The 22,191-nt window shown below is 52.4% G+C and overlaps 1 protein-coding gene across 1 annotated transcript; it reads right to left on the bottom strand.

Annotated features, from left to right (window-relative positions):
• Positions 1-1,157: 1,157 nt before the first annotated feature.
• MLN (motilin) lies at positions 1,158-7,580 on the bottom strand. Its single transcript, XM_057700213.1, has 4 exons — positions 7,464-7,580; positions 5,365-5,481; positions 1,991-2,099; positions 1,158-1,245 (listed from the first exon to the last, which is right to left on the bottom strand). The coding sequence occupies exons 1-4, from the start codon at positions 7,578-7,580 to the stop codon at positions 1,235-1,237; spliced, it is 354 nt and encodes a 117-aa protein (XP_057556196.1). The 3' UTR covers positions 1,158-1,234.
• Between the last annotated feature and the right edge of the window lie 14,611 nt (positions 7,581-22,191).

Genomic DNA, 22,191 nt, shown 5'->3' with positions numbered 1-22,191 from the left:
TTTTTCTGCTTCTTGGAGTGCGTTACTGATAACGGAGGAAGCTGGTGGAAGTCGGAAGGGCAAGGAGTAGTCCTGGATCCCAGTGCCTCCAATCGCATGCTTTATTAGCTAGATTCCTGGGGCTTTCCCCCCCTTCTCTCTCCACGTGCCCTGCTGCAGCCCTCTCTCCCCATTTATTACCCGGGATCTGGCAGCTGTGCTTGGGTTGATCAGTACGTGCCTCAGAAATTGTGTGAACGTGCAGTGTGTAGGCTCTGGGTCCCATGTAAGGTTCCCCGGGGGGGCATTCAGAGCACCCCAAACGAGGGTCCTTTTTAAGGGTTGGAGTCGTCTTGTTCCGACTCTTATCCATGGCTAAGCCCTTGAAGTGGCTGGGGCGGGTGGAAGTATGGAATGGGCACTGTTGTCTAATTGCTGGTAACCTATGGATGGAAGGAGCTTCCGTTCCTATATGGCCCCAGTTTATAAATAAATGAATATTCATTAACGTAAAACTAAATTAGAATGAAATTTCCCATCCAGTTTTGTTTAGAAGGCAGAAATAAGTGGGTTGGCTGTGTAATTTTGCCACAGACGCTGGAGCATGTAGTTACAAGGTGATAATAATAATAGTGATTTGCTTTTTGCGGGTGCCTCTGTCCCCGGATCTCAAAGCAGATATTACCACCTTGCTTTTGCAAAGGCTCATTGAGGTTAAAGGGCTAGCTGGAAGTTACCCAGCAAGGGGTTGAGTGCAGAGGCCTTAAAACGCTCCGGCCCATTAGACCTCGAGTCAGTAAACAGAAAATGGACCAGGATTCAGGAGACCTGAATTCAGTGCTTGCTGTGCCACTGACTCAGCATGTGGGCAAAAAAATGCCATCTCTCTGGGCCTCAGTTTCCTCACCTAGAATGGAAGGGCCGGCGCACATCTTCCAGTTCCGTGGGTCTCAATATTTGAACACAGAACTTAACAAAAGGCACACACTTTGCTAATATATGCACCATTTATGGCCAAATTCCCTCTGAACTTTATTATTTTCCCCTTTATAGCATGACCTGGGTTTGGCCTTTGGAAATTAAAATATTAAATAAGAGAGTCATTTCTCTATATTTCATGATTTATTTGCTGGAGGGGGATTTGCTTGGGAGAGGGTGTTTTCTTTCCAAGCCCAGCGGAGAGGCCATGCAGATTTCCGGGCCTCTCTGGGTAGGGGGTGGGAGGATCCATCCACCTTCTCCGCCAAGTGACCTGTCACTCGGCTGCTGGAGAAAAGCAAAGGAAATTTGCAGATGAGAAGTGTCAGTAGGTCTGTCTACCAAACCGCCTTCTAAACCCACCTGCAGGTCTGAGGAGGTCTGGCTAGGCTCTGCCTCCAGCTTTCTCTGTAGCCTGAGGCTGGTAATTTAACCTCCCTGTTCCTCTGCCTCAAACAACATTTTCTCCCCGCCTCTCTCCTCTCCTCCTGGGGACTAGGAGAAGAAATTAGTGGCTGTTTGTCACATAAGACCTAGCTTTGCACAAGTAACTCAGGCCGACCTTGACCCGGGCAAGGCCAAATGGGGCTCGGGACTTTGATTTGCAGGATGGATGGGGGAAAAATGCGGCTTTTGTGGCCAGACTGCGCCAGGGTTTCCTTTAAAGTCACCAACCAGCCTCAGTGGCTTTTGGGAGGGAAAGAACGGATCTGTGCAGGGGGAGGGGTGGGGATTGTTGTCACTTGTGGTCCTCTGCCAGAAAGGCGTTAGGGAAAGGGGCCTGAGCCCTGGACGCAGGGCCTGGAGATGCCGCTGGCTGGGGAATTGGGTCTCCCCAACCACCCGCAGCCATCTGAGCCCTGCCCCTGCGTCCCCTCCCTGCCCCCGTGATTAGGCTCCCTTCCAGATGGGGTGGGGTGAGGGCGATTGCGGCAGAAGACAGCTTCAGGTTCCCAAGAGCAAAGCAGAAAAACAAACCATGCTCAGCTGCGCTGCAGGAATAGGAACCCGGAGGCGCCCACCCTCCCCTTACTGTTCTGGGTGGACAACAGCATCTCACGCAGCAGCCCTTCCAGGGTGGCCTGGTACTTTTCCAGCTGCCTGGAGTTCATCCTCATTCCAGTTTCCACGGGAGCAGTCAGCTGTGAAATAAGGCAGAGTTAACAAGAAGAGAGAGCGCTCTGTTAACCCCTGGGTGCCCTACAGGTGGTGGGAGGGACCGCGGGGAGCCATGCCACTCTTCCCAATCCTCTGGGGTCCTCTGGGAATTCTGGCTGGGACTTCTGGCTGGGAATTCTGGCCCCTCCCCCCATTCTCGAGGAAGTTGCTGAGACCAGCAGGGAGGGAGGAGGATCAACCAGCCTCCTCCCCCACCACCGCCCAGCCCCACCTTGGGTAAGCTGGAAAAGGAGGAGGAAAGTCCCCTCCCTTTCTCCTGAATGATAATAGCTAACGCGTGGGAGTCCAGATGCCAGGTGTCCTTCTAAATGCTTTCCACAGGTTAAGCCTCTCAATAACCCTATGATATAGAGACACTAATGGGGATTAACGCCCCCATTTTGTAGATGAGAAAACTGAGGACAAAGAGGTCATCACTTGCTCAAGGCCACACAGGCAATAAGTAGCAGAGGGAGAAGTACATCCAGGGGGCCTGGCTCCAGGATCTGTGCCCAGGACCCCCAGGCTACGCTTTCTCTAGCACCCTGGGGACACAAGTGAGACCGTGGAGGAGCTGTCTGGAGGCTCTTCACCAAGAGAGGTTGTTGGGGCAGAGTCAGGGGCACCAATTGAACTTGCCCCCCAGAGCTTCCCAGTTCAGTGGTCTTGCTGCACAAGACAAGACCCCCTGACGCTCCAGAGAGCCGCGATGGAGGAGTCCCAGGCCTGCTCCCTCATGTCCCACCTGACTCACTGGAGGTGGGAAACGGGCTCAGGATGCCTGAAAGACAACCTTGGGGGTGGGTCTGCGGGCTTGGGGTTCCAGCCCTGCCTGTGGGGATGGTTTCTTTCCTTTAAAATGAAGAGGCTGGACTGGATGACACAGGCCTGGCCTGCATGTCATGGTTCTAAGGGTAAGGAAAGAGGACAAGAGGTACCCACCCCAAGCCTCCTGAGATGTTACATCAGATATAACCTGTACTGTGGGAACCTCCTAGTCAGTGCCATATCTCTGTCTCAGGTGCATTTCAAGTGCAGTTCTGAGCGAGCGCCCCCTCTGCCAGATGGAGGACTCACTCCCGGCTCCCTCCTCTAGAGCCCAGGGAGCATGTGGGAAGGAAAGGAGTGCCCCCCCTCTTCTGCCACTGCAGTGACAGCACCGAGGTCACTCTCTGTGCTACGTGTGTGACCTCACTGTCTACGGACAGCGTGCTGCAGGGACCCAAGGGGCTGCAAAGATCACTGGCCAGTGTCCACTGGGAGGCAGGAGGTGTGGAATCCAGCTCTGTTCTGCCCTGACCACTGTGTGAACGTGGCAAGGCCCTCACTCTCTCTAGATATCTGTCTCCCCCCGTCCCAGGCCCCTTTACAGGAAAGTGTAAAGCTCCACACGCAGTTCTGGGGCTTCTTTCTCCATCCACACCTCCCCCGCAAGGATCTCGCCTTGTCCTGACTTGAAATTCTGTATAATCGCTGATGACTCCCACATTTATGTCTCCAGCCCCAACCTTTCCTGAAGTCCAGGCTTGAATATCTACCTGCCCATGCAACGTGTCCACCTGGGTGCCCAACAGGCATCTCACAGTTCACAGGTCCAGTCTGACCTCTTGATCTTCCTCCTGCCAACCTGAGCCAACCACAGGCTTCACCGGCTCCGTGAGTAGCAAATCCATTCTTCTAGGTGTTCAGCCCAAAACCTTGAAGTCAGTTTTTACTTTTCTCTTTCTTCACATGTATATCCATTCTTTCAGCAAATCCTGTGGGCTTGTACCTCCAAAATATATTTCCAGAATCTGACCACTTTGCTCTGCCTTTCCCCATGACCATCCTGGGCTGAAGCGCGCATCCTCCCTCTCTCTCTCTCTCTCTAGATCTGGCAGCAGCCTCCTCAGTGGTCTATTTTCAACACAGATGATGGGGAGACTCTTTTAAAAGGTAAATCAGATCGTGTCCCTCCTCCACTTAAAAGCCCCCAAGGGCTCCCACCTCAGCAGAATCAGAGCAAACTCCAAACAACGGCTCATGAAGCCCACAGTCTGGCCTCACCTCCCACTCTCTCCCCTGCCTCCCTTTGCTCCAGCCTCTCAGGCCTCTTCACGGTTCCCTGAATGCACTGGGCCCACTCCTGCCTCAGGGCCTTTGCACTGGCTGTTTCTTCTGCCTGGAAAGCTCTTCCCCCAGATATCCTCATGGATCACTCCCTCCCTCTCTTTAGGTCTTTGCGCAAACACCAACCTACTCATGACGCCTGCTCTGTTCACCCTATTTAAAATTACCACCAACCCCATCTTCTTTCCCTGTTTTATTTTCCTCCACAGCACCTATCATCACCTGACCTACTGTAAAGTTTGCTTATTTATCCTGTTTGTGGTCTGTTGTTGGTGCTTCCAGTATCTTGTTTCTGGTCTCCCCGGGAGTATGAGCTTCACAAGGGCAGAGGATTTGTCTGTTTTGTTTGTAACTCTATCCCCAGTGCCCAGAACCATTGCCTTGCACGTATCAGGGGCTTAGTAAGTGCTCTCCGTCTGAGTAAATGAGTCTGTGAAATTTAAGAGCCATACTAGACAAACTCAAGGCTCTCTCCAGCCCCGGCGATCTGTGCATCCTTATTTGGCGCTCAAGGCCCTGGACCCTGGGTTGTGACACTGTAGCTGTCTCCCAGGGTCCTGTCTAGGGGAGGAAACCGCACCCCTATCATCTCTGTCCCAAGAACCACAGCTGCCTCCTGCCTGGTCTCCTGCCTCCACTCCTGCTGCCCTGGTTCTTTCTAAGTTGGATCAGATGATCTCCCTGCTTTGAACTCCCAACAGCCTCCCAGGCATCTTGCCTGGCCCACCAGGCCCTGCTGGCCTCTTGGCCTCTCTCAGCACCCCTTGGGCCTCGAGGGCCTCAGACCCACCAGGGGCTACCTGAGCCGGGCCTTTGCACTCCCTGTTCCTTCTTCTGGGATGTTCTTGCTCTAGCTCTTTTTGCTCGGGTGGCTCCTCCTGATCCTTCAGGTTTCAAAGCAAATGTCACCTCCTCTGAGAGGCCTTCCCTACCCCACCCCCCAACCCAGCCCCACCATCACGCTCTACCCTACCTCCTTATTTGGTGCCTGAAATGGTTTATCGTGTCAGCATCGGTGTCTGGCTCTCCCTCTTAGGATGGAGCTCATTGCCTGAGTGTCCAGCTCAGAGCATATTCTGTGGTGGCCGGGGCATCATCCCCCTGCTGGGTTTCCCTGCATTGCCCCTGCTGTCTGCTCACCTTGATGATTTCCTTTTCTTCCTCCTCTGAGGGCTCTGCGGGGCCCAGAGGGCCCACCTGCTCGGACCTCTGCTGTACACTCAGGGATTTCTTTTGCCCTTTGTACCGCTCCTTTTCCTAGGGGTCGAGCACAAAATTGTACAAAACTCACCCTCCCTCAACCACCCATGGCCCCTTGGGGTTTCTAAGTGGCCTGAGCTGCCCCCCAGCCCCCCCCCCGCCCCATCACAGGCCAAAAGAACCCCTTTTCCCAGGCGCCTCTCACAGGGCATCTCAGACACCAGTGGCTTGACGATGCCCCTCGATGTGCCCACCAACAATTTGATTGGAAGAGGAATCCGTTCCTTTGTAGTCCAAACATTACACTCACACTGTTACTGTTAATTAAGTTAAAATGCTGAAAATAATGGCCGCCCTTCCTGCATATTAAGTGTGACAATGTGTTTTTCTTAGCAAAGAGCCTATAAAAAAAAGATGGCAAGACAGCCTAGCCTGTGAGGGCGCCATGGGGTGGCCCGGAAACTGGAGTCCCTGGGAAGTGATTTATAAGAGGCAAGACAGGGAGGTGAATTATGGAGGATGGAGTTTGCCGCTTCTTCATAAAAATCCCAGTGCCTGGCAATTATGAGGCGGAAAAGCACAGAGTGGACTCGTGCCAGGCCTCCTTTGGTTGCCATTTTGCCAGTTCGTGTAATACTGAGTTTGACTGTTTCTGTCCAGACCCACATCTCACCAGGCATCCTGCTTGCCAGGTCCCAGAGCACTGAGATCAGACACACCCTGTTCCTTTGGCTTCTCTGAGGACCCTCTGGGGGTTCAGCTCTGGGCCTGCCCTGGGACACATTGGTTCTGGAACAGTTGGTCATCTTTTCTGCAGAGGGAGCTGAGTGGTGGACGAAGGTAGGGTTAGGGGATCCACTGTATGTCCTCCATCACTTTGCATGTCAGCCCCTGAAGAAGGGGAGTGGGTCCAGCCTGGCCTCTGTAAAGGATGCTGTTCACTGGGTGTGTGGAGACCTGCCCCGGGACAGAGCGTGTTGATACAGAGGCTGCACCTCGGGGCCACGTGACCTCCCTGAGACCTGACTCATCTATGTGTCCCTGTTGGAGCCTTGGTCTCAGACACATGGGACATGAACGTCCCATTCTTTCATCTCATTTAAAGAGAAACAGGGAATTCCTTGGCAGTCCAGTGGTTAGAACTCCAGGCTCTCACTGCCCTGGTCAGGGACCTAAGATTCCAAAGCTGTGTGGTGAGGCCAAAAAAAAAAAAGAGAGAGAGAGAGAAACAAAGGTGGCAGGATACTCAGAGCCCTTTGACATCTAAAGTAAAAGGCCCAGGGAGGCAGGTCCAGTGGCCCAGTTTTCCTTAGGCTCTGCTGCCTGAGTTCCATTAAGCCTGCCCTGTTTTCTTCTGGGCTTTAAAGAGAAGGAGGCTTTGGCCACCACGCCATGGAAAGGCATCTTCTTTCCTGCTCAGACATTTGTGCCCACCTGTGCCCCATCCTTTTCTCTCGAGGCCCCCAGCTCAGGTTCCCCTCTTCCGCACCAGCCACCATGCTTTCTCCTGCCCTGAACTCAGCACGTACCATCAGCATCACTTACGGGACAGTTAATCACGTCCTGCCTTGTGACATCTCCCATTTGGTTTCTATCGTTAGTGAATTTTTCATATGTTTGTGTCTTGGCTCCTGAGCCAGCTCCTTGAAGACGAGAGGTTCTGAGAGTTCCTTGTGTGTCTGGCCTCTCACCTGGGGTGGCCGTTTGTGCTGCAGGTGCTCCGAAAATACTGGCTTGTGAATTGAAAATTTCCTCTGAAGGATGGGCAGGGCTGGGAAAAGCTGTTGCCCGTGGGAGCCACTGACACCTTTATGGTGCTAGTGAAGGAGCAGAGGTGGCCGGGTGGACGGCTGGAATCTGGGGTTATCTGGGGTCCTTGTTCTTCATGCTTGCCCCAGTGTCCCTGGCATAGTTGATTAAATATGGGTTTATCAAAGGGATGCTTAGGCCTTAGAGAGACTAACGTCACTTCAGTGAGGAGCAGGGATATGGGTCACCTTGGCCACAATGGGAAGGCGGGCAGCCTGGGAATATCTTACCTGCATCCTCTGGACTTCGCCGTAGGTGAAGATGGGAACGAAGGCTTCCGTCTGGGAGGTCAGCATGGTGGCTGCGTGCACCACCAGAAGGACGGCCACGGCCTTGTGGGACAGCATCCTGGAGCTGGATGATGACAGGGAGCTCCTGTCACCAAGTGTAGGGAGCAAGGACAGACCGCTGCATTGGAGGCAGGAGCCCTCAGCTCTGGTCCACACCCCACCTGGAGCCGTGTGATCCTGAGCAAGCCGCTTAGCCTCTCTGGGCCTGGTGTGGGGCTTTACCGGAGGAGCTCAGAGCCCCCTCTCTGCCCTAAGCACCTGGGAGAGGCTGCCCTGCCCCCTGCACATACTGGAGAAGAATCATTCCACTTGTTGGCCCTTCCCTTTGTTACTGGGGAGGTCTTCTGGGATTAACTGGGCTAATGAAGCAGGAGGGACCCCATGTTGCAGATAAAAAACTGTTAGATTATCAGCAGAACCAAGCCCCAAGATCCAGCGAGCACTGCCTGCTCCCTGAGCCGATTAAGAGAAGGAAAGGGATGCACCCAGGCCCAGCTGATTCTGGCTCTGCCTGGGAGCACCAGGCCAAGACCTCAGGTCTAGAGAGGAAGGGGCCAAGACCCTCTGCCCGCATGGAGGCAGAACTAAATGGAAAACTTCACCTTGGAATACCATCGAAGAGCAGAGCGGGGTCCCACCCCCCTAGGCCAGCACGGGCTCTGGAACAAGCCCCTCCCCAGCTCCAGCAAGTCCAGCTGCCTGCTGGCCATCATCCGGAAACAACCTCCTCCCTGTAACACCCAGGTCCCCCTCTCCCATGCCTCCAGTGCGGGTGAGGTGCCAGCGTGAGGCCCTCCCTCATCCTGGAAGTGGGTTTGTTGGGAATGGCTGGCAGGAAGGGGAGCTGCCAAGACGCCAGGGAGCAGGTGGGCCTGGGGACCTCAGGAGTGCAGGGGCTTGAGGAAGGGGCAAGGGCAGGATGGCCCTGTGGAGGGCAGCGTGGCCTGCTGGGTGCTGGCCTTGGTTGATTCCTTGCCATTCCAAGCCCTCTCCCACACGCTCCTCCTCACACCTACCTGGGAGCAGGTGTGATCGTGGGAGGGGAGGAGACCTGGGGAGGTGAAGGGACCCATTTGAAGGCAGCGGGGGCTGGAGGCCTGGCCCTCTGAGGCCTGGTGCCCATCCTAATACCCACTCCGCATGGCCTCAGCCTACAGAAGGAGGAGAAGGGCACTGCAGGGGGCAGGACCCTGGAGCAGGGAAGGCACACGGGGCAGCCTCTGCTGCAGTGGGGGTGGGGAGATTACAGGGTTCAGATAAGGAGCTTCTGGGGGTCAACTCAGGGCTCCTACAGCCCCTGGGAGGGCTGGATTCCATTGGTAGGAGAGAGTCCTGCCCCAGACTGGCTCCCAAGCTTCCCTGCAGGTCCAACTTCGACTCCCCCTTTGGAGAGGATCTTCCAAGGCTGTGGGCTTGCGTCCTGCCTCTCCGCCAGGACCCGTCTCCTTGGTTGTCTGAAGCCCCCTCTGCCTTCTTGCTGTCCTGCTGCCCTGTCCTACTTGGTCTCTCTCCATGTCACTAAAACTCCATGAGCAAGAACACGAGAGCTCAGACAGCCAAAGCCTCCCACGCCAGCTGCATACAAATTCCCAGGAGGGTGGGAAGGACCACCCACCCACTGAAGACCACCTCTCAGAAGCCGAGGCCCCATGCTCTGTTGAGGGAACAGAGCACAGGTGAGAGTGGGGGGCTCCGAGTCACTGTTCCTCCTTTCCTTTCCCTGCGGAGTCTCTGGGGCCCCAGCTTCCTCGCGGAGCAGACGGGTCTGTCACACTGATGGCGTCCCATTTCCTTCACGGAGATGCAATAGATCCCTTTTCATTCTTGTGTTCACATTTAATTCACTCCATAAGAATCAATAAAAACTTTAAATAAAAAAAGGCAAAAATCCAATTGCTGCTCATTTTCTTGATCCAACTGGCAGCCGGCATGTCACCTACATTCATTTGCGTTCTGGGGAGCTCAGCGTGGAAGCGAGGGCTTTTCATTGCATGATGAGCCGCGGACTTTCCATCACTGAGGGTGGGGTTCCAGGCTTCAAGTGCTCAGCTCTGTCTGAGGGGGTGCCCGTCTCTTCTCTCTTTCTCCCATAGGAACCCCAGGCCCCGCTAGTCTTTCCCAGCCATGTCGTCTCCCTAGGGACCCAGGTTTTCCCCCTTAATTTCCCAGAGCCAAGACTCCACGCCAAGTGGGATGGCCCTGCGTCCATGCGGGCTCTGGCCTGGGTTCCCAGCCTGCAGTCGATGGCACCACGGACCTCAGGCGGAGCCTCTTTTGCCAGGATCTGCACCCCCTGCTCCTCCCTCCAGCCTGCGTGCCTCGGGGCAGCCCTGCCTTTGCCCACTGTGTGCAGCTCTAACCCGTGCTCTGGAAACCAGCTTGGGGCGCTCAGTCTGAAGCCCAGGTAGGTATCTGAAGGTGGCAGAGGGCCACAGGAGCGGGTCAGCTCACCCCAGAGCCCTGGACGTCGCTGGCTCAGCTCACATCCCACCCTCAGACTCCTGCTGACATCTCCCCCGCCCACCTTCTCTGGCTACTCACAGTGAGTGTGGCCTGAGCGAGCCGGGCGGAGCCTCTCTCTGCTTGTCCTCTGGTGTCTGACTGGTCTGATGGGGCCTTATATACCTCCTGTACTCCCTCTGGAGCCCATTAACCTTTGCCCATACCTTTGGGGGCTCTGGGTGGGGAGCCTGGATTCTTGGAGCTCATGGAAACAACGGGCAGGGCCTGCCAGGCCGTGGACGTCTGGGCCTTTCCTGGAAGGCCTTTTCCTCGAGTGACAGTCAGGGTTTGGTGGAGGCCAGCCCCTGCCCCTATGGCACTCTCCTGTCCACTCAGAGTTCGACTGCCGCCCTGGAGGGTCATTTTAATGAAAGCCCTTTCTTTTTTGTTATTTAAATATGTAATGTTGAGGGTCTCCAGGCCACTCTAGTGATCAGACTCTTCGTCGGCCTGTCGGAGAGCTGAACTGGGAAGATAACTTGTCTTCAGCCTTTCCCTTGAAGCTCCTCACAAAACAAAGGATGCCAGAGTGTGTGGCCACATTTCAATAGATTAGGGAAAAGCAAGTGACAGCCCAGACCCAGCATCTCCATGGAGGGCCTGGGATGGGGTAATGCTTCCAGTACAAAAGATTTGTAGCCTAAATGGGGAGGAGAGACACTTACCCAGGAAACCTTTTTGTGGTAATTGTGTCATTCACATGGTAACTTTAAAGAAATTCAAAGAGGGAAGAGGTGAACATATTCTGGAACCAGACAGGGCTGCTGCTGCTGGCCGGTGCTGGTTCTAAACACAGTGGTGACCCTGGCACCACTGAGGGAACGCTTGACACACGTGTTCTAGTTAAACCTCAGCAACCTCGTGAGCTCGGTGCTCTTACTCTCCCCATTTTACACATAAGGAAATGGAGGCACAATTAAATCCCTCTTCTGTGACCCTATTGCAAGAGCCCTTCACACAAAGGTCAAGGATGTGGCCGGGTGTGGCAGAGGGTGGGAATGGGGCTTCTGGGATGCAGAACACCCAGGTGCAGAGGATGGCAGGTTGGGGGTGTCCCAGGAAGTCCACTGTATGGTTGAAAGAGGGTCCATCTGGGACCCGAGAGTAGGGACCCTTAGAAGCCAAGCAGAAGGATTTAGATTTGATGGAGGAGGAAGTCGGGGGTCCTCATGGTGTCTTGAAGGGGATATGACAAACATGTCATGGTGGTAGGTCACTCAGTGTCAGGGTGCAGGCATTGGAGCACGGAGAGGTGGGGCTGGGAGACCAGTGGGGAGGTGGCTGGGCAGACCAGTGTGAAGTCCCGAGAGTCCGGTGGGCAGAGGCCATTCCCCAGGTGAATTTTGTTGGCCATTAGTGCCTTCCAAAGAGGCTGCCCCAAACATCCAGAACCTCTGCTCTTCACCCAGGAACCCATATTCTGTCATCCTCTGTCGGCTCTGGCTTCTGCCCTCTGAAAGAAACAAATGTTTGCAGTACTTCAAACCCAACCCAGATAACCTCTGAATTCCCTGCTCAGCAAGTCTTCCCACCAGCTGGGGCTCCGTCCTTCTATTCCCGATGTGAGATTAGACCCCTTCCAGAGCACTGGATTGGTGACACACTTGTGCATTGGGTCTCCGGAGTCTGAGATTTATCTGAGAGGAATTAGAGCTCAAAATGCCAGGGCTTGGAACTGAATTGCCATTTCTTAACCTTGGCCTGGTCAGAGCCTCACTGCCCCCGTTTCAAGAGAGACTCCTTTTTTTTTTATGAACTTTTATTGAGATACAATTGACATACAATAAACTGCATATATTTAAAGTGTACAATTTGATATTTTTTCCTTATTAGTAATGTATATATGGCAATCCCAATCTCCCAATTCATTCCCCCCAACCCACCCCCCCGCCCCCACTTTCCCCACTTGGTGTCCATATGTTTGTTCTCTATATCTGTGTCTCTGTTTCTGCCTTGCAAACCGGTTGATTTGTACCATTTTTTTTTCTTTTAAAAAAAATGTTTTTAGAACTTTTATTGAGATACAGTTAACATACAATAAACTGCATATATTTAGAGCATACAATTTGGTATCCCAATCTCCCAATTCATTTCCTCCCAACCCTCTCCACTTTCCCCGCTTGGTGTCCATATGTTTGTTCTCTACATCTGCGTCTCTATTTCTGCCTTGCAAACCTGTTGATTTGTACCATTTTTCTATATTCTGCGTATATGTGTTAATATACGATATTTGTTTTTGTCTTTCTGACTCAATTCACTCTGTATGACAGTCTCAAGAGAGATTTTTAAGGCAAGGTCAGAGACGATGGTGGGGACAAAGTTAGCCTGAGGGCTGTGAAGGAGCCCTTCCCAGGCTCAGGGAAGCTCGTGGGCTCCTACGGTGGGCAGGACACGTCAGCATCTGCATCTCCAGCGCCTCCACCAGGGGTTGGCCAGTACGGGTCAAATCCACCTTGCCCTCTGTTTTCATATAGCCTTTGAGCTAAGAGTCATTTTTATGTTTTTAATAATCAAAAAAATCAAAAGAAGAATAATATTTAGTGACAGGTGAATTGATATGAAATTCACATTTCCATGTCTATAAATAAAGTTTTATTGGAACACAGCCACGCTCATTCTTTGCTTATTGTCTATGGCCGTTTTGGGGTTTTAGCAGCAGGTTGAATAGCTTGTGACAGAGACATTAATGCCCACAAGGCCAAAAATATTTATTATCTGGACCTTGTAGGAAAAGTTTGCTGACCCCTGACCTTGACAGTATCTGGAGTGTGAAAGGTGTTTGATATCTAATAAATATCAGCCAGACAACACATGTATCAATTTTTAAAAAATCTTACAACAACCCTGTGAGGCTGGTATGGCTATTATCCCATTTTATAGGTGGGAAAACTGAGGTGAAACAGCTGGCCCAATGTCACACAGATATTAAAATGGCAGGACCACGATTCAAACTCAGGAGTCTGGCTTCAGAATCCACTGTTCTTTTTTGCCTCTCATTGTTTGATGAGTGAGCACATGAATGTTTACAGCTGGGGAAGGCCCATAACAGAGGCCAGGTACAAATTCTCCAAACCTGTGGCTCTCTCCCTAAACCATCTGCCTGGCAAGGCATCTGACCGTGAGGCAGTCCCAGCCCACCATCTGGGACACGCATAGATGGTTCTCATACATTCTTAGGTTTGGAGAGACCAGATCTGGACCCAAGAGGGACTGCAGCTTGGCAGGGAGGGGGGCAAGCCTGTCTGCCAAGCACGGGGAAAATGCAAAGCCATTCCCCCCTCCCCGCCCCGCCCCGCCCTGCCCCTTCACACTCTGCTGGGCCAGTCTGGGCTCTGGTCCAGAGACACCTTCAAGACACTCAGTCTGAGAAATGATTAGGAGCTTGGGAACCGGAGACAGGCCTGCAGTGAGAGATGGGGAGAAGGGAAGTGCTGGAAACAGTAAATAACCCGGGATCAATTTTCTGGGCGTAAATAGCATTATCCTGTATCGCTCCTGTGATTCAGTACTTCTGATCCAAGCAATTTGCAGAGTTGCGCTGTGATATCTGCAGTTTGCTGTGGAAAGAAGGCAAATCAGGGTTCATAAAGGGCTACTCTTTGTAATGCAGAGGGGGATGTAGACTACGGGGAGGGGCGGGAGGGCTCAAGGTCGGCTATGGGATCATAAGCAGGGCTGGGGCACCAGCTGCAAGGATGAGCCCCTCTTGGCTGCAGATCTTGTGGGTCGGCCCTTTCAGGAACCAGCTCAGCAGGAACGTGCCTGCTCTCCCCTCTCTGTCCGGTGCCTCGGCCTCGATGTGTATTTCCCACTGTCACAGCTAATGCTTCAGGAATGGAGAGGTGGCCGGATAACAAGCCTGATGACGACTACTTTGTCTTTATCATGCACACCGTCTCTCCCTCCAAATGCTCAATTAGTGGCTGTTTCTCCTGGTACAAACTGGACAAAAATAAAACGAAGGCATAATCTGATGTTCTTCATTCTCCAAGTGGGAATTGTCCCGGATGTGCAGCAGCTGAGGCTGAGGAGAGGCATAAAGACCTAACCCGAGTCAGAGGAAGGAAGTTCCCAAAACCCAGAGGAAATGACTCAAACCACATGTGGGCACTTGATTGCTTCTTTCCCCCTTGTTGGGCAGAGGTATTAGCAGCTCAGCTCTGCTCTCCTCATGACCTTGAAAATATTGTTTGCTGGGTACTGCCATAACATCTTCATTAATGGCCTGGAACAGGGAGGCAACAGCATGCTAATTAAATTTGCAGCTGAGACTAAATTGGGAGATGCAGCAAACATCAGGACGGACAGAGACCTAATGCAAGAAGACACAGGGAGGTTAGAACTACGAGCTGGAAACGGGCAGGTGAGCTGCTGGACATATGTCATCGAGGCCCGAGGACACAGCACGGAGGATGTGGGTGGCAGGAAGGGGCTGGCGGAGAAGGAAAGCTGCAACTGGGGGCCTCTGGGGGGAGGTGTGGTGGCTCAAACCCTGTCTTGTTTCCCCTCAAAGAGGCAAAGTATGGCGTCTAAAGGATGACGGAGTTCAGATGAGCAGGAATAGCCTGGGATTACTGGGAGTGCCAGAGCTTATGACATCAAAATGGAAAATGAAAGGTTTCCAAAGGTCAGCTTGCCCAGAACACTGGGAAGAATTAAACGTACACTGCTCACCTCATGCCAAGGCCAAGGAGGGGCAAAGAACACAGCTTCTCAAGTGCGGGAGCTATGGGGGAGGGGTCGGGATAGCTGTTGCTTCCCCTTTGGTTCCAAGCCCTTGACGTCCCCCACAGAGCTAGAGCTGTGCGACTGGGCTCACAGGCAAGACTCCTAGCTGATGGGGATGGCATTTAAAACTAGGACAGGAAAAGCACTGAGAGATGTATTTTAGGCAACAACGGTGCCCTGGCCCAGGAGACGCAGGCTTTGGTGACCTGTGAGGTATTTTTACTCTTTTCCTTCTATGGCGCGGGGTCCTTTTTCAGAATGCACAAATGATTCATTGAGAAATGATACACAGAAGACACCACCGTAGCCCAAGAGAAATAGTGCCAGTGGAGAGGAGAACACAAACATTCAGGGGGTCCACCCAGAATTAACTTCCAATTTTGTTGAGCTTCTTGTTTGTGTGTTACATCTGCTACTTCAGTGAACATTCCTGCACCTCCAGTTTCCTGTAGAGTCCAACCCACATGCGACGACAACTTGGACCTGAAACAGTCCGATAAGATGCTATTCTATTCAGTTCAGCCTCATGGACTATTGACCGTGTGCACAGAACTTGGGGACTCGGTTGAGTTTTACAATAGCATTCCTGCCTACTTCCCAGTCAATACATCCCCGGGTGGTTAATATACTTTTAGAAATGTCCCCGTCGCCAACTTGCTTCTGGGTTCCCTTTCTATTTATGGGGGTTTATCATGAAAACTGCTGCTATAAAACTTTAAGAAGAAGAGGTCACATAACTTTTCTTCCAGGGACAGGAACATGGGTGCTAAGAGCTGGGTCTGTGGCCTGGACTTCAGTGAGATCTGTTCCTTCTGTGAATTGAGCTGGTGACACTGGGTCTTTTTATTTAATTTTAACTATATGTTTTTATTTTTATGGAGATGAGAGATGTGTATGAAGAGAAAGCAGATGGCTTTGAAAGTGACAAATTAATTTTAAGGAAAGTTTGGCATCTCCTTTTTCTTCAACCCCTTCTGGACGGGCAGCTCCCAGCTCCCTGATCCCAGGGCACGAGGTGATAGGACAAGGAGGCAGGGACAGCTGACACATTTTCATAAACGATTAGGGAAGCTGGTGGTTGAGAAAAGTTCGTGCTTTCATGTTTAAGAAGGAGAGAAATCTTGGTAGAGGTTTTATGCCGTGTGGATGGGAGCCAAAGTCATTTCAAATGTCAGCCTAATTCAGGATAGATTCAGGTGAAAGATTCAGGGTAGATTCAGCTGTCCAAACTTCTTCTCTTCCATTGCATCAGTGAACCTCAGTCATTGACTTCCCCACATCTGCTGGGCTGATGCTTTTTGGATTTGGGGGGCTGCCAACAGCTGCTAACGGGAGCAGCGGGCCACACGCAGCCTCTGCCGTTGACAGCTGTGGCAGTCATGCAGGCTCCTTCCCACCAGCCCACTCTGGAGGTGAGTGGCAGGGAAAGGGTGAGGATTCTGTTTCCGCTGTGGTCCAGCGCTAGGGTTTGGTGGCCAGGTGGGGTCTGGGCAAGTGTGGAGGGCAGTGGAGGAGGGTGAGTTCACCAAGGAATTCAGGGGGCATTGTTTGCTGCTAAAGGAGCCATTAATCTGGCCCCTTCATGAATGTCTGACTGAGCAGAGACCTGGTCTCCCACCACAATGAGTGTGGTCCTCAGGTCCTGAACCCATGTAGTCTATCGTGCTCCACACCTAAGTGAAGGAGGTGCATGGTCCAAATGGGCAGGTCCTAAAATCCCGGTTGGGATAGCAAGGCGAGACAGAGGCATGATCTTGTGTTCACACTATAGGATCATTGGCAAGATGAATTTGGATTCGGAGAGAGTGGTTTAGATGGTGGCAAGCCTTGACTATTCTTCCCTAGATGTAAAACAAGAAAGAGCTGCCCAGAGCAGCCCTGAAGACGGGGGCATCGGAGCTCACCCTCACCGCCCCGGGAGCACTCATCTCTCTGTTTCCTTTTCCACTTCTTAGAATATTACTTTTCTTGCAACTGCAGCCCAAAACACTGCAGGACTTTGAGGGAACACCCCCAGGTCTCAGGCAAAGACCCAATCACAGAGAGAAATCATTTAATCATTATTCACCCAGGCCCATCTCACGAATGTTTGGCTGTCAGAACTGAATTCCACCCCAAAGAAAAGCTATCCTCAGAGAAGATTTGCAGTTGTTTTCTTTGTAAAAAGGAGAGAAAAAAGAGGGAATTTATTTAAAATAGACACGAGTAAGCTCCCAAAGGACAGGAGGCATAAATTGCAAGAACAGCTCCTATCAAACGTGAATCCTCCCGGTTTAGGATTTTACTAAGAAGGAGGGAAAATGAAAGGGAACCAAGTATCCCCACTCACTTCCAAGTCACATCAAGGCAGTCAGCTTGTGACAGGAAGATTACCTGCAGGAGGGCTTTATTTGATGTGAAAAGGGTTAACGTCATCTTAGTAGATTAGAAATTCTCTGGGTCTCTTAGGAGTGAAAAGCAAACTCAGAGCTTTTACAGGAAGGGATGTGCATGAGCCCTTTTTAGATACTGGCAACAAAAGGGGGGGAATGGCCGGACTTGCTTTGTGTTTTAACACACAGGCTTCTGACGATCGTGGCTTTTATTATTCTCAATTTAGGGATGGACTGGCTGGCTTGTGGGGAGGTGATGGGGTGCAAGGGTGAGACTATGTGAAAAGCTTCAGCCAAAGACACTGGGTGTGGACTGCTAACATAATCACAGTCCATCCCCGCAGAAGCACATACTCTGGTTAAGAAGGAAGACGAATAGCCAGGAATCAATACTGAATACCACGAGAGGGGAGCAAGCGCTAGAGGACTCCAGAGGAGAGGACTTTCTTAAGGCCAGTCATCAGGGAGGACTCCCAAGGCAGGGTGGGGTGGGAGTGGGGTGAGTGGACTTTGGCTACGTGGTGGGAAGGCATGTGAGACTCAGAAACCTCCATTCCCATGCCACCACTTTCTCCCTTTCAGACTCTCTCTTCCATTGTCGCCGCATCCCTCTGTCCTCAGCACCTCCCCACACGCCGCTCCACCCTCCCCAGAGACTGAGGACACATTTCAGGCCAGCCGTGTTATTGGATTTTAAATGATGCTATGGCTTTTTAATTCTTGCTTTAATTGCCTTTCCACGCAGGGCACCAAGAATGGTTGATTACCAGGCATCTGGGCCCTGCGGTGACATTCCTTATCCGATGTCCCTTCAAGCTGCAGTCAAAAGGACGAACTCTCAGGGCCTCGAGAATAGGGGTTTTCTTAGGCCTAGCCCTTCCCCTGCCCCCATCCTCCGGGCACCTGGTGGTGGCTCAGGACTGTGGCGCTGTCCGTGGTGCTGACGGCTCAGACCACCCCAGTTAACCAGGCTCTCTAGCCACCTCAGGGCACGCCTACAAGCAGCTTTGGAGCTTGGAGGGCTGAATAATTTAAACAAATGGACTTGGACATATTTTTCTTTTCCCCTAAGGGCAGAGAAACCTTCCCTGCTGCGTCTCTGGAATGATTACCCCTCATTCAAGGGTACTCAGCGGCAAAGTGGGGTTGAGTGGACCTGCCAGGAGCTGGGAGAACAAGAGATTTGAAAGGATGGGGAAAGGAGTGTGGGCAGGCTCTGCTACAACATTCCTGCTGTGGGTGGGGGCCCAAGGGAGAGGGGCCCTGAAAGTAAGAGCCAGCCTGGCAGCTATACCCAGCTCCTTCCCCCAGCCTCTGGCCTGGTCAGGCCCATATGGGGGTCCAGTTTGTCCCCTCATCATTTTCCCTCAATGCTCATCACAACAGGCTCAGCATTGTGCCAAAGAGACGGCTCCCACTTTGTCCTAAACGACTCACAGCTGCTTAGTGAGACCAGGCTCCCACAGAGCCACATGGGCAGATGCTGCGTGGGGACGAGACGGCTCATTAGAGGATTAAACATTCTGGGTGTGGTGGTAACTGCGTGGGGTGGGCAGCAGGCCTTTCCCTCCAACTCACAAGCTGCTGCCCAGAGGTCCTGCTTGATAGCTTCTGGCCTGGGCCTAGCTCAGGTTCCGGGGCGGGGGTACCCGGGAGGTACCCAGAGAGGGCGACTGCTCTCCATCTCACTGGCTGCTGCTCTGGGTTTCTGCTCTCTTCTCTAAGCATTCTCTGTTCCCTCCCTCACACTCCATCTCACAGCCTAGTGGTGAGTAGCTACATCTGAAGGGTTCCTCTTCATAGATGCCACACATCTTTCTCTACTTTTCTTTCCTCTGAGAACTTAATCCACTTGGAATCCTGCTGTGTCCAGCAGATCCATGGTCATAGTCGATGACAAGGGGGCTATGTATCCAGTGCTCTGGAAACAGGAATGCAGCCCACTTCCTTGAAGGCTGAACTCTCTCTGGGACAGAGGAGGGCAGGAGGGCCACTTCCCAACACTCCCATCCAGGGAGTCCTGAAGGGGGTGATTTCTAGAAAGCCAAGGGGGCCACGATCTCTTGCTGAGTCCACCTCGGCACCACCTGTATTTTTTTCCAACCCCAGAAAACAATACTGCATCTGAGGATACAGATGAACAGCAAGATGCAGAGATACACAGGGTGAGGTCTGGGAGGGTCCTGAGTGTGGGATCTTCTGTCCCCAGTGAACTGGGGTGCACCACACTCTCGGTGTGTGAATGCATTCACCAACCCAGAAGCTCTCTGAACCCTGTCCTTTTGATTGTTTTTATCAAGGTTTCATTATACAGGTATGATCAGTTATATCATTGGCCACTGGAGACTGAACTCCATCTCTAGCCCCTCTCTCCTCCCTGGAGTGGGGGCGGGGAGGGCTGAAAGTTCCAACTCTCTGATCACATGGTTGGTTCTCCTGGCAACCAGCCCCCAGGTTTAGAGGTTTTCCAAAAGTCACTTCATTAACATAAACTGAGGTTGGTTGAAAGTGGCTTGTTATGAATAACAAGACTTTCCCTTCACCTTTCTGGCTCAGGCTGGTGGAGGGCTGTTTAGGAGCAGAGGACAAAAGGCCAAATATTATAACAAAGGATGCTCCCCTTGCTCTTATCACTTAAGAAATTCCAAGAGTTTTAGGAGCTCTGTGCCAGAAACAGGAGGTGGGGGGGAACCAAATACATATTATTATAAATCATATCACACCATCATTAGGGAGCACTCTCCTAAATGATGAGGGGTGTAGGGGACTTAACACCACGTGGTGGTGGGGCGGGGCTGACAAGAGAGCTCCCCCGACCCACTCTGAGCTGGAGGGGGCGGCTGGGGCACAGGGGAGGGAGCTCAGGAGACTGCAGAATGGGGGCGCTGACGTCAAGCCTCACAGCCCAGCGCTGCCTGCGTCCCCCACCGTCACCATGCTGTCACTGTCAGCGCGGGTGTGACAGGCTCCACCCGGCAGTCCCACATTCATCTCCAGCATTTCAATTCGCTGAGTTAACATTTCCCCGGAAAGCAGGGCTGAGTTTTTTCCCCCACTTGATTTCCTAGGGTTTGTCTCTTCATTGTTTTTCTTCTTAAAAGAATAAAGCTAAACACAAGCACCTGTCTTTTATGCTCTTGGCTGAAATTTTGCAGCTGTTGGTGGTGAAGACATGAGGGGAGGCGGGGTGGAAGGGGGGTGGAAGGAGGTGCATTTGGGGAGAAGGGACTTGGAGGGACCAGATTCCTATGCCCACCGAGTATGGGCCCTGCCTTTGGGAGAAGTTGCCGGGCCTGGAGGAGGCTGTGGCTGGCCCCCGGGGGTGCTCCCTTCCAGTGGGGAGGCCCTATGTGGCCCTGACAACACCCCTGGCTCAGAAAATGTGCTTCCTCAGAGGCTGAATTAGGGTCACTCACCACAGCTTACTGGAGCATGGCCTGGGCACCCACTGGACACAGAATTAGCTCCCTCACCCCTCACATCCCTCCAGCAGAGAAAGTGGATGGGTGGGGGGCAGGACGACTGTAGGGCAGCCAAGGTCACAGAGCATGACTCCTCTGTGAGGGGCAGCCCTGAAAGAGAATATAGAGGCAGGAAAGAGCTTGACTGTGTTCTAGAAACTGACAGGTCAGCATGGTGTGGCGTGAACCCCAGAGGGGAGGTGCTGAGGAGTGGATGAGCTGGGGGTGAGGAGGGAGCAGGACCTGGATCATACAGTGCCTGAAGGCCACCTGTGGATATTTATCATGCTTTGGCTGCATAGTATTTATCCTCCCTCTCTTCTGGGGCTGAGAGATGGAAGCCAGAGAGCTGGATTCTTTCTCTCTTGGCTAGGATATGGCACTTGAGCAGTTTTGGCTGATACCTCCCTCCTGCCCTGGACTTTGAGTCTCAGATAGCCAAAGATGGGCAGGAAAGTTAGGCTGCACTGGGCAATGATGGGGCATGTGGGGCCTAGCAGCCTTGGGCATGTTCTGTCCTGGCTGTTCCTGCCAAAAGCTGCTTCTTGCCTGTTTACCAAACCTAGAGTCTCCTGCCATCAATTCTCAAGGCCCAGATATCTTCCAGCATAGACTTTTTTTACTTAAGCTAGCCAGGAAAAGGTGATGTTATATATGAATGGACACACCCTGATTGAGCCTGGACAGGAGTCTGGATTCAAATGGGATCCATTCAAAAGTTTTAGGCAGGGGTGGGTGGGAGGGGCAGGATCTGAGTTTTGTTTTTAAAAGACCATTCAGGGTGCTGGGTGGAGAACAGATTGTGAGGAGGCAACAAAAGAAGGCTGGACACAGTTGGGAGGCTCCAGGCCAGGTGAGAGATGATGATGGTGATGGAAAGCAAGGATTCAAGACCCATACTTTGCAAAAGGATTTGGTGATAGATTGGAAATATGGGAAAAAGAATCAAGGACGGTGTTTAGCTTTCTGACTTGAGAGCCATGTTGACAGTGGTGGTATTTACAGAGCTGGAGAAGACTGAGGAAGGAAAAGTGTTGGAGGAGGTGGAATTAATAGTTCCATGTTGAACATTTTAAGTTTAAGAGGCTCTGTCAGTCAGGGTCCAGGCAGCAAAAGAGAACTTTTGCCAGGTAGTTTCAATAGAGGGAATATAATATGCAGAACAATTTACAGAGGTGCTGGAGGAGCTAAAACAGAAGATGGAGAATCAACTCAGGGACTGTCGATGGCGGGAATCTGCCCCAGCCTAGGATGGAGGTACAAGGGAAAGAGATGATGGTACCAGCCCAGGATCTGGGGCTCCCCTGTGGGAGCTGGGTTGTGGGGAAGGGACCTCCCAGGCTGGAACTGCAACTACGGAGGGGCCAAACTGCGGAAGCTGAGGCCATAGCAGAGACGTGGCCCCTGCCAGATAAGCAGCCACAGGTGGAGACCACCGTCAGTGAGAGGGAAGAAATACCCTGGCTTATCCTCATCTCCCTCCCACCGGTCTCCAGCCAGAGGCTCCCATTGGCCAAACCTCACAGGAAGCCAGCAGGCAAGGAGCCTGGGAAATGTAGTTTTCTGGGGGCAGCCACTGGGATACACAGCCGAGCAGGAGGGGGC

This window comes from Hippopotamus amphibius, chromosome 11, assembly GCF_030028045.1.
Source record: "Hippopotamus amphibius kiboko isolate mHipAmp2 chromosome 11, mHipAmp2.hap2, whole genome shotgun sequence".
In the NCBI taxonomy this organism is placed as follows: domain Eukaryota; kingdom Metazoa; phylum Chordata; class Mammalia; order Artiodactyla; family Hippopotamidae; genus Hippopotamus; species Hippopotamus amphibius.
Note: the sequence above shows the minus strand (reverse complement) of the source record. Positions and strands in the feature narration are given on the sequence as shown.